The sequence below is a fragment of the Tetrao urogallus genome (assembly GCF_951394365.1).
Source record: "Tetrao urogallus genome assembly, chromosome: 1".
NCBI classification, from domain to species: domain Eukaryota; kingdom Metazoa; phylum Chordata; class Aves; order Galliformes; family Phasianidae; genus Tetrao; species Tetrao urogallus.
In genome coordinates, this window is record NC_136813.1 from 122713599 (window position 1) to 122729519 (window position 15921).

General features: G+C 41.4%; 2 protein-coding genes across 2 annotated transcripts in view; one reads left to right on the forward strand and one right to left on the reverse strand.

Moving 5' to 3' along the window:
• The window catches only part of BORCS5 (BLOC-1 related complex subunit 5), a gene marked incomplete at both ends in the record, with an annotated part of 55438 nt that extends 54314 nt beyond the window's left edge, over nt 1–1124 (reverse strand). Inside the window, one exon of the mRNA XM_079547754.1 lies at nt 1067–1124. Coding sequence (XP_079403880.1) covers nt 1067–1124 — 58 coding nt within the window. The remainder of the gene's footprint in view (nt 1–1066) is intronic.
• Nucleotides 1125–4107: 2983 nt separating this feature from the next.
• Nucleotides 4108–9982, forward strand: MANSC1 (MANSC domain containing 1; the record flags this gene model as incomplete). Its single annotated transcript, XM_079534311.1, has 3 exons — nt 4108–4321; nt 5137–5277; nt 8988–9982. The coding sequence occupies 3 exons, from the start codon at nt 4108–4110 to the stop codon at nt 9980–9982; spliced, it is 1350 nt and encodes a 449-aa protein (XP_079390437.1).
• Between the last annotated feature and the right edge of the window lie 5939 nt (nt 9983–15921).

The following is a 15921-nucleotide window of genomic DNA, read 5'->3' on the forward strand; positions in this document are numbered from 1 at the left end:
ACCCTATGAGAACGATATCACATTTAATGCTGTGCAAGTATGTTTTCTATAACATAAATACATCTCTGAAACCACAGGCTGTCCCCTCCCTTCTCATTCTCTCTCTGGTAATGTACACACTCCATTCAACAAAGTTTTTCAGAAGGAGACAACAGAATGCTGATTAAGGATGTGCTGCCTTCTGACTCTAGGGATAACCTTACATGTTTGCCATGAAGGCAGAAGGCAAAAACTAACAAAGGTTTTATTTGTCATTGTTATGCTGCAGCAGTAATGCTCTCTTATAGTTTTAGATACCTTTATAGGAAAGATTTACCTCAATAACTTAAATTCAAATACATTTGGAGCTCTTACTGTAGTTTTACACACTCCGTATCGTTCACATTCAGGTACTTTGATGGGCCCTGGGCAGCGTGGTCTAGTATTAAATGTGGAGGCTGGTGGCCCTGCATGTGGCAGGGGGGGTTGGAGATTCACAATCCTTGAGGCCCCTTCCAATCCTGGCCATTCTGTGGTTTTACTTTTTTCCCCCCTAACTCAGAGGGCAGTGAGGCACTGGCACAGGCTGGCCACAGAAGTTATGGATGCCCCAACTTTGGAGGCATTCAAGGCCAAGCTAGATAGGGCTCTGGGCAACCTAATCTAGCGGTTGACAACCTTGCCAACAGCAGGAGTGGTGGAACTTGATGAACTTTAAGGTCACTTAAAACTTTAAGGTCACCCAAGCCTCTATGATCCCTCCCACTTCTCCCCACCGAGGTCAGCATCCTCACACCCACCGCACCCAGCACCCCGCCTAGCAGCGAGGCGCCCACCGTAGCTCCCATTCGCATCTGCCCTGCCTGCTGCACCTCCTTCCCCAGCACTCATCTATCAGTCAGTACTACCAGAGGTCACGTCTCCCGCGCCTCGTCCTGCAGCGACACCAGCACCCAAACCCTTCCCCACCCCACAGCCTCCTCCGCCCCTACAGCACCACTGAGCCCCTCCCGTACGTACTCGGCCCCGTAGCTTCCCTACAGCCCCGGCCCAGCAGGGCAGCTGGGCAGCCGCCGCCGCCACCGACCTGAGGCGCTGGGCTCGCCCGGGCGGCTCTCGGCCTCCGCGCTCTGCTCCGCTCCCATGGCGACACCAACGGCGCTCGCAATGCAACGCACTGCGCCGACTCCCTTCCTGCCCGCCACCCTGCAACGCACGGCCACGCTGCCCCAACGGCCGCCCGGGATTCCGGCTGGGCCGGCTAGCCTCCGCGCCAGGAGCGGGCCCCGCCCGGCGTGGCGCGGCAAGCAGGAGGAGCTCCGCTTAAAGGCGCCGGGCGAGGCGCTGCCGCTGCTCGCAGTGCGCGGGGCGGGGCGGAGTCTGGTGCTCGGCCCTGGGGCGGATTTACCGGTGGGGAGCGCGGCTCACAGCGCCGTCTGCTCACCTCAGGCCCGCTTCTGCTTGCCCTGTCTGGCCTCCCTGAGAGTAAGGGGTTGGGGGAGATAGTGCTAATCTAGATTTTTAATTATCAGCACTGATATTCATGGCAATCAAAGGCAAGGCTGCGAAACACCCCAGCTATCCCAAACCACCCAATAATAGCACGTGCTCAGTCAGGTCATACTGTTCTCCTATGTCTTTTTTTTCTCACCTTTTGAAAGCTAAAGCATGTTGGTTGATGCTAGGTAACCGACCAGCTAGCAGCATGCAAGGGGCAGCCATCACAAACTGTGTTTGTCATGGACAGGGCTGAACAAATGGTGTCCCAGACTGAAAGTTCCCAGATTATTTAAATTAAGCAAAAAAGCAAATCAAAGGGAGAAGGAGACCTGCTTTGACACTTCTGACTTGTTATGTTCATGTCTTACAGTCAGATCAGCAAAGAAGCCACATACTTACCTCTGACAGAAGAATTGCCCACAAATAAGTTCTGGCACATGCTAACTTCTAAACGAGTCTGCTCTCCACTCCTGAATGATGCACAACATCTGTGCAAGTCTTAACCTCAACCGCGAATGCATTACCTCTCCTGGCTGCCTTCACTAATTCTTGCCAAGATTTAATTTAATATAAAAATCCCCCTCCTGTCTTGTGAGAACTGCACATCTGACCTACATGTGGGCTGCAGAGAAAAAAGCTCCGTCCAGCACCTCTTCTGGCAGCTGCAGGCTATGCCTCACTAGCTGTAACCCAACAACACATCTTTTAGCTACAACTGCTTAATTCCTGCCAAAACAACAACTAAATATTTTCAAATAAATGTGATTACTAGGAAGGAGAACAAACTGTTGTTGGCACAACCCTGTTTAGAAAGCTGAGTTCTGAACCTGCACTATTCACACACAGTATTAAAGTCATCCATGAGTAGCTTCAGTGGTAGTATTCAAAGGCAGCACGTAATGTCTGCAGAGCTGCAACCCAACCAGTGCTTGCCATAAAGGCATGCAAAGTTATCCATCACTCTCAGACAGATTAGCTAAATTTAATGCAGCATATTTAGCTTGCAGTTAGCTTCATTTCCACTTTTATGTTACAGACTTCTGAGTGTTTTGTCAAGCACACTTTGCAGCTCCCCTGTTTTGTGCTTTTGTTTATTATTGTAGATGTGTGAATATGTAGTGTCTTACTGCCCCTGGAAAATATTTATGATCCACAATTCTGATATTTAGCTTACCTATCAACCAATGTGTGTTTCTGCTATATAAAGTTTTATTATTGAAAACATTATTACAGTAAAGTTATATTTGAATGTAGTTGTCATGCAAATTAATTATTTTGCCTCCAATGTGGCAAAACAAATCCTCTGCTGTGTCCTGCAACTGTCCTGCAACAGCTAGGTCAGTGTACCTGAAACTACACAGTGTGCAGTTGTATGTGGTTACATTAACGCATACAAATCTGATGTTTATCTGGCCATGATCCATACAACATAAGGGCCTTGGCAAATATCTAGTTATTATCGGTTTTGTTTGTCCTTTATTACTTTATATATTCAGTGTTTGACAGGAATAGATTACTTGAAAATGAATGGTGTTTTAATTGTGTAACTAGTAGTAGTGTCACTTTTAACATATATGCCCCTATAAAAGTCAACTCCCAGCTGAATGAGTGTGAAGAATAAAGTTGCTGACCATTCTCTGACATGGGCCTTGATTTTTGAAACAGCACAGAAGGCAGCAAGTCAGTGTGAAGCAGAATATGCTGCTGCTGCCAGCGCACCTCCAAGCGGGGATCTCAAACATGCCTTGGAAAAGCAAAAAATCCTAACTGAATTTTACAGACATTCAACCTGTGTCCCAGAGGTTTAAGTTTATTGTATTAAAGCAGAGAGCAAGTGACCAAAAGAGAAACGATCAGACTGTTATCATTTTGTTTTACAATTGCTGTGTGAAATAACCTGCTCTCTGGTAACTGTTCATGTAATGGACTGCCTCAAAAGGAACAAACATTTTATTTACAATCGTAGCAATGATATTGTAGGTATGATGCAGGATGAGATACCTGAAGAAGAAGGAATATGTGGCACAGTTCTTTTGTTGCTTCCTTTCATTACTTACTCTCTGGGCCACTTCTATGCCTGAACACTGCTCTGATGGACGTGGGGGGCCCAGGAGAGGGGAAGAGGGAAAAAAAGAAGGGAAGAAAAAAAAGAAAAAAGAGGAACCGAAAATTTGCAAAGTACAAACATGAGTTAAGCAAACACTAGCAATAAGGCTGCTCAGGAAGGAACGCCGCACTTGTCAGGCAGCACTGCCAGCACCTAGCCCTTGCTGCACGGCTCCCATTCAGAAAACGCCGCCTATCTTTGCCATGGTTTGAACAGGATTACTCAGGTAGCCAAGACAGTCTTACACAAGCACTGAAGTATGCACGAATACATTTAGACCAGGATATGCATATGAACTGCTTTTGCTACAGCCTCAAGGTCGGCTCTCATCGCGGCTTTGAGTAAAAACCCACCGACACCCGACCCTTCGACCAGCGGGAGCCGCGAGCCCACGGCAGCAATGCGGTGCCGGGCCGCCCCGCCCCTTGTCCCGGATGCGCGGCAGCCGGCGGCCCAGGAGCGGGCGGGCGGGCAGCGGGAGTGGCGGGAGTGGCGGGCCGCGGGCGGGCGGGCAGGCGGCCATGGCTGTGCGCAGTCTCCCGCTCTGCCTGCTGGCCGTCAGCTGCGCGATGCCTGCGCCGAGCCTGGGCCAGGGCTGTGCCGCGCAGCGAATGGACAACGCCATCATCGATATCAACTTGTCTCTCCCCATGGGTATCCGAGGTGCGGAACCAATGCACGTTTCAACACCAGAGGCTTGCATACATGCCTGCTGCTTGGGAAAAAAGCTGTCAGGTAACCGAATTCTCTCTGGCCTTTTCTGTTACTGCTTATGAACACTGAGGAGATTACTTACAGAATTGCCCGGGCTCGCATAGGAAAGGGGCGAGGGACGAGGGACTCTGCAGTGCTCAGGACCAAAATGTTCATTTATCTGCCACTTACACTGCCAGTAGTTGCGGCATGCGGCTGCTGCCTGTCCCGGCCTAATGTGATGCCAGAGTGTTGATGTCAGTGTGTTCCAGAAAGTAAGTGCGGTACAGTGGAGGTAGCTTTGAGTATTAAAGCCACTCAGACCTGCATGCATCGCTTCAGCAGACACACTACAAAGTAACACTGGTTTTAGCCAGAAATGAAAATGCTTTCACTGCCCTGGAACTGCTGATTTTTGTCAGGCTTTTAGAGTGGTAGGAGATACAGCAGCAAGCAGAAATGACAATGTATAAAAGTTACCCATAACTGATGGAAAAAGTGCATATCCACAGATACACTGAGGAAATGTTCAGATTTATCGGGATTCATAAGCAAAAAAAATCATTATATAAAGTGCTGCCAGCGTGGTGTGGGTGAGGGGAGAATAAGAGGTTAGACTCGTTATTTCCACATATTCATCTGTACAGGAAGAGGAAGGTGTAACCTTTCATATGCTGGCCTTCAGCCATTCTTCTGCAGTCCTGTGTTGTTTTTCCCACAGGAATGCTAGATGTAGGTAGTTTTTCTCTTACTTGTGGAAGGAAAACCAGAATTTTTTACTTTTTAGCAAACCAGAATTTATTATCAAGATGCTATAAAAGTTCTTGTTACTGAAATGTGTGTATGTTCTTTTGCAGGAGACAAGAAATGTAACTTTGTGATTTTTGATGCTCAAAGGACAAGCACACAACCAAACTGCTACTTGTTTTATTGCCCTAGCACAGAGGCTTGTCCTATGAAACCTGCAATGGGGCTTGTGAGCTACAAGATAGCTCAAGGTAAGTATGTGTAACAGTAAAAGCCACAAATCCCCACACTGCATGATCCCCCGTGACTTTTCAGCAGTGGCTAGATAATGGTTCAGAGTTGCATCTTTAGTAAAACGTTTTAAACCAAGTGCTCTAATTTGAAAATACTATTCTTGTGCTTTGTGGGAGGTGGTTAGGCAAGTGTGTGGTCTGCATCTACACAGGCCTAATCATTATGAAATTCCTTCACATAAAATTCTGAACTCCTCATAGTTTTCCTTTGTTTAAAACAAAAAAAAAGAAGCTTTATCCATCTCAGTGTATTCTGTCCATGGAAAATTTCTAGTACATAACATGTAAGGGCATTGTTGAAAGCAATAGAAATATGATGCCCTTGTAGCCATCTGTGCATTCAAAGGATTCATGCAACTCTGATAAATACCATATATACACAGATGTTAGGCAAGCCTCAGAGCACCACTGGGATGTTAGTGAGTAATTGATGATAATAATCATTATTTTCTGTTTTCAGTACGGAACCTGAGGCACAGATGCAAACTGACTAATCTCAAAGCTTTATGGCATTTGGGCTTTGCAGTCACAAATTTCTCACTGCCTGTCACGTGCTGTAGCATTTTTAATAGCAAGACTTACTTGCTGATTGGCATTGATTTGCACCAGACCTGTTTGAACATAAAGAATGCAGAGAAAGAAGGAAGACTTAATTGTGTGTGAGCTTTTGTCATGCAGATAGTGTAATGCTCAGTTAATGCTAATCATAAAGGTGATGTTAGCTTATTTACCTTAGGTTCCTGGTAAGCATTCAAAGGTAGCAGCACATGGTGGTGTTGGTACTGACAAACATTTGAAGCTTTGTGTGTTTTTTCTGTTTGTTGTTGTTGTTTTAATATATGAGAATCTTCATGTGATTACATAGAACTAAACTATATTCTACATACTAAACTAAAAGGATGAATGTATTCTGTTGCTAAAAAAGTACACTGAAATACTGAAATTGTGTTAGTAACAAAATTGTTTATGTTATTTGTTGGTTGGTTTTGGTTTGTTTTTTGTTTGTTTGATTTTAAACTATTCTTGTAGCTTGTTAACTACTGGAAACAACCTCTGTCTTGGGAAGTAAAGCATTTCCTGATTGCTGTTGCAAATAGTGATTGCTGAAAAAGAAATAATGCCTGCTTTTTTGCTGTACTTCTGCGGAGTTTGCTTTTTCCACTGCACTGAGGTAGCAACATAGAACTCATGAATACAATCCATGTATGCTCAGGAGGTGTTTATTTTTTAAGATTGACAGTTTGAGGTTTGGTTTCTAATGCAGTTCATTGGATTTGAGATATCAACAGGACCACTTTGTTTTTTTAATTTCTTTTTAAAGGTTGTCTTCTGTAATGTTCTTTCTTTTGTTCTTTTGTTCTTTCTTGCCAACAAGTGTATCTGTTCCAGTGCCACAGCTGCACCTAGCACAGTAGTTATGGGCAGTTGTGTTTGGGAGCATATAATCTAAAATGAAGACCAAGACTACAGTTAGTTTAAAGCTGAAAATAAAGTAGTGTTAGTAAAACAAGGCAGTTACGTTAATTAATCTCAGTGCTGCAGGGAAGCAGATACTTAACTCCTGTGCAGGACTCATCACTGGCTTGCCTCCATATTTTGCCCTTTGAACCCTGCATGAATACTGCCCATTTTCCTAGCTGTAGCTGAGGTGAGTGAGCTGAAGATGACATAGCACGCTGCAAATGGTTGTCACACTGCATCAATTATTTATTTAAATGCATGGAGGAGGCTATCGGAGTGCACTGGGAACAAGGAAAAACGTGTTGGTAACTGACTCAGTGGTTGTGACAGGCCATTTCCTCAGTGCTGTGGAAATGTGTTCAGAACTGCAGACTGCAGCTGAGAGTTTGGCTGTCTTTGGCCATACAGCTTCTGATTATGTAGTGCCTGAACACTGTTATTTGTCAGCTTATTCCTTTACTTTGCTAACAAACTAGGGAAGGTTAGGATAAAAATTGGTGTCTATAGTTCAAGTTGCTGTCCTCTTATTTAAAGCATTGCCCTTTTTTGTTTGTTTTTCACTTCAGTTTTTGGAAGAATTTAGGGCTTGCAAATATATCTTCTGACAGCAGCCTGTTAGATTTCTTTGCATGTATAATAAGCCTGAAATAAATTAATTTCTTTAGATATGAGTTTCTACTTGAGAAAGAAGTGACAATGAAAACATCAATGACTTTTTATTATTTCTTTAAACTCCAGTGCAGTTAACAAACCTTTTTGTTTCTGTAGAAGAGGAATGAGAGCACATTCCATCTTTAATGTTTTGGGTGGCTACTGAGTGGTAACAATGAGAATGCAGCCTGTACCACTTAGCCAGTTTTTCCAAGAGCTCATGCTCACCAAAAATGTCTCTCTAATCTAAGCTTCAGATACACCAGAGACTCCTGAAGTGTCTTTCTTCTAGCATGATAGTTGGAGTTCAGGGCTTTCCTACAAATCAGGATGTGTGCTGTCTTGGGGGAGATGGGAGAATGGACATTTAATAAATCTGATGACAAGAAAAGATTATTTGACTACTCGTTCTTTACCAGTGAGTGGTATAGTTGTAACTTTCTATCTGCTGGGATGGATTGGACTGGTAAACTCTTGGACTAAAGCTGGCTCTATATTGAAAAACACATTTTACCATGATACTGAAAAGAATGGAGTTCATTGTCGTTACCACACGCTTAGAGTACGCATGCAACAGTTGTAAGCACTCTCAGAAAGACATTAAAACCTCTGAATTCTTTGTAGTGGTAATATTCATTTAATGTGTTGGCAACATGGAAACATACAATCTTAAATTCTTCGGCTAAATACTTTGATCAGAAATGTATTTTGCAAACTCAGCAAGGCTGGTCTCCTGCTCTGTGTGATACATTTGTAGGAGTACCAACAATTTCTTACAGTTGAGAAAGAAAAATCTCACAAAAATTAGGAACTCCTTCTTCCTTCCTCTGTAAATAGAAGCTCCAAGGACACCTCATCTGTGTCGTAAAATATCAGAATGTTGCAGACATGTGAAATCTAAGGAGTAGAGAACTTGCAGATGCTAATGCCAGGAGGCCTTGGACCTCAAGAGACTTGTCATCAAAATGTCTAAACTGCCCTTGTTTTTTCAAGTGATTCTGGAAAAGTCACTTAGTTTCCCTCCGCTCAGATGGGGATACTATTACCACCTGTTATCATAAAGCAATTCCTATATGTGAAGTGAATCCTATTAAGCAGTCATGGGATGTTTGTTTTTGGCTGCATAGAAGTACGTACATCTGATGGAAGCAAGGTTGATTGTATCTTCTTAATTTGACAGGGACTGGAATAGTTTAAAGGCAGTGGGCATACTTACTGTACTTCACACCTCTGAAGAATCATATGCATGCCATATGAGTACAATATGAGTACAAAACATATAGGAATGACTGGTTTGCATAGGTAAATTCTCTTAAGGAGCTGCAGTTGGGGTCTGATGTGTTCCAGCTTGAGATTAATAGGTCTTATGACACAGACAACATAAAAGTCACTGCATACTTTAAATAAAATATCTTGATGCTTCTGTTTGTTTACTCATTACTTTCTGAAGCCTTCTGATAATGCTATTCCTTTACAATATAAATAATTAGAGTGAGCCCGTGGTAATTAAAAATAGATTCAGTAATTAAATACTGATATTTCCTTTCTGTTTACAGACACCCATGCTCTGGAGGACACATCCTTCAAAAATGAGGACTTCAATTCAAATGAACGCTCTGTACCTTCAGATGCTGGAGCTTTTATTTCTCAAAGTCAGGCTAGCCATCAGAATCATACCCCTGCTTTGCAACAGTCTGTTTTTCATCAAGCATCTGAACTCCTGAACCATATGGATAAACATATAGACAGCACTGAATTTCATACAGTTTTCCCTGAGTCACAAAGGGCAGACAATCCCAAGAGTTTAGACCCCTTGCCAAGGCAGAAAGTAATTAATCCACCACCAAATACATCATCTACTGTTCAAATTGGAAACCCTTCTGCTTTGTTCCCCACCACTGAGTCTAATGTTCCCAGTCCCAGCAGTACTACTGTTACTCCTCTGCCTACAAGTACTGTCAGACTGAAATCTCATACAACTTCTTTGTTTACAGGTGGTGCCAAAGCTGGTACTGTCACTAGGACAACAACCCTTATGCTTACTGCAATTGCTAGAGCTGAACCTGGTATCCCTACTGCCAAGATTGCTGCTACTCATGTTTTTCTTTTCAGTCCCACAACTTCTGCTTCTACTTCTACAGCCAAATGGGTGACCTCAAATCCTGTAACAGCCACGAGCTCAGCAGGGCTCAGAACTTCATCCGTACCTCCTGAGCCAACAGCTGTCTCTGCCAGTTATACCAGTCATGTTACCCTTGTCTCTTTTTCAAGTTTTGCTCTCTCTACTAGTGCTTCCCCCATGGCTTCCCAAAACAAGCATCAGGGTTATGACCCATCTGATTCGGAAGACCACCTCTCAGAGTACGTTCAGAGAAGAAAAGGCTTTGTTCAGCTGGAAGACAAAAGCAGACTTGTAGTGGCTTTACTTTTTGGGGTGATATTCTTGCTCTTAGTTATTGCACTCACAGGGAAGAAAATGCATGAATCTCTTCAGAAGAGACAATATACCAGGTTGGATTATTTGATCAATGGAATGTATGCTGATGTATGATGGAGCATAGGGAATAGATTGTTAGGAGCATTTATCATCTTTGTGAGAACTACTCTGAAAGTGAAGAGTGGATATGAAATCTCAGATGAGGATGCATTCCTTTTTTGGTCACCAGTGGCCACATAGTTTAGGTGGGGAAGAGAACTGCTGTTTCAGACTGAATTATAATGCCTATCATTTGAGTTAGTATCAAATCCTAAGTGCAGACACTCAAGCTAAGCAAAGAAGTTCTCGTATTTAAGGAGAAAAATAATTTCAAGAGTATGGTCTGTGACTAGATTAGCAGAATAGAATTTGACCTAGTTAATTGTGCAGCACATGAGCACTTTCAATGTTTTTTGCCTCCAAGTACATCAGTATTACACAAGTCTGGCATCATGTAAATGTATATGGCATCCTGTATACTCTATCTGAGCCTTAAGTGAGTATTGGGTAGTAGTATATAGCATCCAAATGGTTTTAGGTACAAGGAGTAAACTGTTATATTCAAAACATGTTTGGCTTAATTTTCCTTAGCTACATCGTGTTCATTGATATTTATCTTGAATGCTTCCATGTGCATAAATCATAAGCTATACTTAAAACCACCTGCTGCAAATTTTAGTTTGCCTTTTCTGAAGAGAGCACCACCCTCTAGCAGGATTCTTTGCAGGATATGTCAAATAGTTTTTATCATATTTAGTTAAACAAAGCTGGAATCTTTTTTTTTTTTTCCATGTCAAATAGCACAAGCAAGCAACTTGGTGTATGCCGGAGAATCTGTTCTACTACACTTAAACCTATTCTAGTTGAAACTTAACAATTAATTGTAGAGCAGATGGAAACTTGTGAAGGAACTGAGCAAAGACAACAGCTGTATTATCAGCAGAGGACACAGAAAAAGTATGGTTTCTAGTTCTTGAATATCTAGACAGATTGAAGGGAATTAAGAAAGTATTAAGTAACATTGATGGATGTGTTGTGCAAGAGTCCCAAACTCAGAGATATTTCCTGCAGTCAGAGAAGCATTACCTTAAACAACTTTGCATTATCTTTCTGCTTCTAGCATTCTTTTATTTCCCTCACCAGTCTAGTGGCTCTTAAAAGCACTGCTTGCAACAGGGCTAGAGATGATAGAAGCACACACAGAATCACAGAACCTCAAGAAATCGAGTCCAATCCTCCTGCATAAACAGGTTCCCTACAGTAGAACACACAGGTAGGCATCCACATGTGTCTTGAATATCTCTGTAGAAGGACAGTCCACAAACTCTGGGCAACTTATTCCAATCCATCACCCTTATTGTAAAGAAGTTCTGTATGTTTGTATGGTACTTCCTAAATACAAGATTTAGGCCATTTCTCCTTGTCCTACCACTACACATCACAGGGAAGATCCTGTCCTCATCCATTTGCCTCCCAACTCCCTTTAGACCTTTATGAACATTAATCAGAGCTCTAGAACTCTGGGTAGAACTCTACATGTTCTCAAAGCACATCTTTTTTACTTCTGGCATCATGTTCATATGACCGGAGTAAGCACGGCTTCGGCTTCTCTGTATGTTTCCCTGCCTCTGGAATAAGAGGCAAATGAGAGTGCCTGTAAGCATCCAGTGTTTGAACCTCCAGTTCAAACTCACTTTTTTTCCACACCATGATCAGTCTCAATCTGTTTTCAGAATGAAACCCTAGATATCATCTGTAGGAGGCAGCATAATCAACTACAAACATCAAGATAGAGAAGGAAAGGTGCCTTAAGAATAGGAACAAATAATTATATTACAAAATATGATAAGTAACTCACATCCAAGAGGTTCTTAGATCTGTCAAGTTTACTGCAGCAGGAAGCAGTCATGATCTAAAAATGGCCTCAAGGCAAGTTTTTTGGGAGCTCTAACAATAACTTTATGCAGAAAATTCTCTGAAAATTACATTATTCAATGATCAAAGACAAGTCAGTGTTCCTTATGTCAAGAAGTTGAACTCTTGCTGTATGGAGGCTGCAAGTTACTTTATAGATACAAAAACATTTGTTTTTTCTACATTACTTCTGTCTGACAATGCTTACATAAAAAACACTCTGGATAATATCTTAGAATTGAATAAATTTGCAGAAGTATCTCAAGTTGATTAGCTGGTCTGTTGACTGCACTTCATTTATCCTTTGCTTTTTTTTATTTTTATTTTTTTAAATCAGCTAGTTTCAAAGTTTTGTGGTCGAGGAATATGATAAAGATGGAAAATATTTCTGGGAAGCAAGTTAAGGAAATTGCAAGTACTGGGTCTGGTACATGTAAAATGCAGGTCTGAATCTGAGATTATAGTTTTATCTAAAGATTTACAGCTTAGTGAGAAGCCTTCTACATTGTCTATGCCATCGTAGCAACTTACTACAGGAAAGGTATTGAAAAGAGCTCCTGAATCATCGCTGTGCATTTCTAGCATAATAAAAATTTTGTTGGAGGTAGAGAATGTTGATAGTAATTCAGGCAGTACAGTGCAGTGGACACAGATTCGAGAGAAGGAGGGCAGACAAACTGCAGGGTCATTCAGAGCACGGGGCATGTATTTGGTTAACATCACTGGTAACGTCTTCTAACCGAAACAGCCAACATAATATCATACACTATGAGTGGCAGAAGTAAACCAGTGAGTTGCATGTGTATCATGACTAACTCGGTAAGAAAGCTGAGCTGAGTGGTCTTTTTGTAACTTTAAATGTTCATTCATACATCAAAAATAAGTATAGAATCAGAATCGTTTGAGTTGGAAGGACCCTTAGAGATCACCTGGTTCCAACCTCTCTGCCATGGGTGGGGACATTTTGTGCTACACCGGGTTGGTCAAAGCCCCATCCAGCCAGACCTTGAACACTTCCAGGAATAGATCAACAGCTTCCCTTAGCATTGCACATAGGGATATATATTTTCCCATTCATTTGCATTCTGGGAGCAAATGGGATTACTAGGTGACCTGCGGGGAACATTCTGTAGGGGAACGTGGGCTATGTTTGAACACTAGAGGGCAACAACGGTTTATTAAATCGACAAATGCGAGGAAGTCAATTTAAAAATGTTTTATTTTGCTTGGTTTTTAACTTTCTGTGGCTATTTCACTACAAAATACATTCTATGACAAAAATGTTTTGTTTATTGGAAGGCTTTAGTGGAAGATTATACACATACACTTCTTAAGCTTCTTACTTAAGCTTCTTAGTATATCATATAGCAATAATGAGGCACCATAGAAGACAACAAAATACTAAGTATATATTTTTAGTTTTTATATTTTAATTTTAATAATATTAAATTTTAATAATATTAAATTAAATTGTATTTTTTAGTCACATATTGGCATGGTCAGTGAAAAGAACAGGAGAAAGAGATTTCTTATAATCATTCTTTCAGCAGTGATGCTTAATTAAGCACATCTTATGAACATACTTAGTCATCTGATAATAGTGTTGCATTATGAAAGAGAAAGGATAGAATAATTGCAAAAAAAAAAAAATGCACCTAGTATGTTATGCTTTTTGGCAACGCTTATCTAAAAGTCCTTTACACTGACAGCTCTTATATGGTCTTAAATGTGCACCACGCTCCCTGATGTAAAGTGATCAAACAGCAACAAACTTTTGCACGTTGTTCAGGAACTAAACAGATATGCTCTTCCTGCTAGTAGGCAAAAAAGAAATAAATATCTTTCCACCCGGAAATAAATAGTAGTGTCTTAAGACATAAAAATAAAACTGAAATCATATAGTTTGATCATCAGCCAGTGTTATCTGATGACAGCATTGAAATCTCTCTTTCCAAATACAACCATATATGTGAGGGGCACAAGGCCAAAAGCTGATTGACTTTAATCTCCTGGAGAGTGTAATAAATTCCATAGCTGCTTGTTTCACGTAGTTCCTTCACAGTACTGAGCAAACAAAAAGTGTGTAAATACAGACTGTCATGAAGAAAACTCTTCTGTGGAATTGTACATTCAGGCAAATGGCTAGTGCAAATTTTACCACCCCTGCTAACAATCATAAATGAATAACAAACAATTGAAGACTTATTTGAGATGTGTGAGAAAAGCACATTGTTGCTACCATAAGTGCCTGCAAACCCTCTATGGCATGTTCTCCATAAAGGTCTGGAAACCTTTTATGGCATGTTCTCTTCAAAAGAATGCTTCAGTTCATTGTAATTACTGTAGGAGGAGGAGATGTTTATGCTTAGAATTTTTTTTTTTTTTTTTTTTTTTTTAGTAAATTAGCAACTCACAACCCAGTAGTAGCTAGCCAACCAAATAAAGTGCATTTGAATCTGATGACATCATTAGATATTGGCTTGCACCCATCAGTCCACCCTTCATGCTGACAAAAATACTGAGTTTAAAGTGCTATTACTGCTGTCAACAGTTTCCACCTAGAACCGCTTATAGAGCAGCTATACTTTGTGCTTTGGCACACAGTGAAAATTGGCATAGACTGCTGAGCATTTCCTATGCATTACTCATTCTCATACAGGTAATATAATTCCTTACATCTCTGATCATAGATAGTTACAAGGCAGTTATACCTCTTCATCTTTTGTAAGTCTTACAAGTTCTTTGAAGAGTGTACATGACATTCCCTTTATGGATAGGTCCCCTGACGTATTTGGATATATGAAAATTGTTGTTCATCTTCAGGAAATCTACACACTCTGAATCTCAACATTTAAATCTGCTTTTTTATTTTTCCTTTATTTTTCCTTTTTTCCTAGTCTTTCAGGTGACAGAACACTGGCACAGATAGTGGAATCTCATCCTTGGAGATCTTCAGAAGCTGCCTGGACAGAGGCCTGAGCACCTTCCTCTGGATGACCCTGCTTGTGCAGGGGTGGAACCAAATGGATCCAGACATCTTGCCAACCTCAGTGATTCAGAGATTCTGTGATAAAAGAGAAAAGCATAGAACTTCTGCTCTTAAGATCAGATCCCCTGGGAAGCTGTCCTTAGGGATAAAGGAAGGAACAGAGCTGGCATTTCTTTAAGTATGTCTTTCTGAGAGCAAAAGAGCTTTCTGTCCCACAGCGTAAGAAATCAAGCAGAGGAGGCAGGAAACCTGGCTGAGCAAAGACCTGCTGGTCAAACTGAGGGATAAGAAGGAAAAGTCTATGCATGGAAGTGAGTGGCTTGAGAAGAATACAGGTATCTGGATGTGCAGAGATGGGACCAGGAAAACCAAGGCATAGATAGAGCTGAACTTGATAAGGGTGTGAAAAATACTAATAAGGGACATTGGCCAGAAGAGAAAGGCCAAGGAGATTGTACCCCCCCTGAGAAATGAGAAGGTAAAAATGGTAACAACAGACATGGAGAGGGTTGAAGTACTCAGTAAGTTCTTTGCTTTGGTGTTCACTGGCTGTCAGGCTTTCCATGTCTCTTTCATCCCTGATCCTTTAGTAGGAGGTAGGAGGAGCAAATCCTCTCTCACTGTAAGCAGAGAATAAGTTTGAGACTATTCATAATTAATGGAGTGATAGTTTTTGTAACAGGCCTGAGTTTGGACTCAGTCATGATTTTACTGTTTTTTTTTTTTTTTTTTTTTTTTTTTTTGCACAAAAGCTACCAGAGGCAGCTTAAACTTCATAAAGAAGTAGCCTGTTTATGAGGATTGCATTTTGCAGGAGCAGTTTGGTACCTGCCACATCGGAGAAGCAGCTGAGTTTCATAGATAGAGTTTCCAGCTGAACATTCAAAAGTCGCAGGGAGCATCGCCACATTTGCTCTGTGTGCCCTACTTAAACTGAGAGAATTATGTTATTAGCGGTCGTTAGGCTTTGAAACTGTGACTTTTACAGCTCTTCTCAACAACAAATCAAAAATTTGCATGAAGTTCAAACATTTATTCTTATGTTGGAAGATGGTAGAGAAACACAACACAGACTTCCAATGAGCTTGCCTGCTGTTTATTTAGTTTTTTC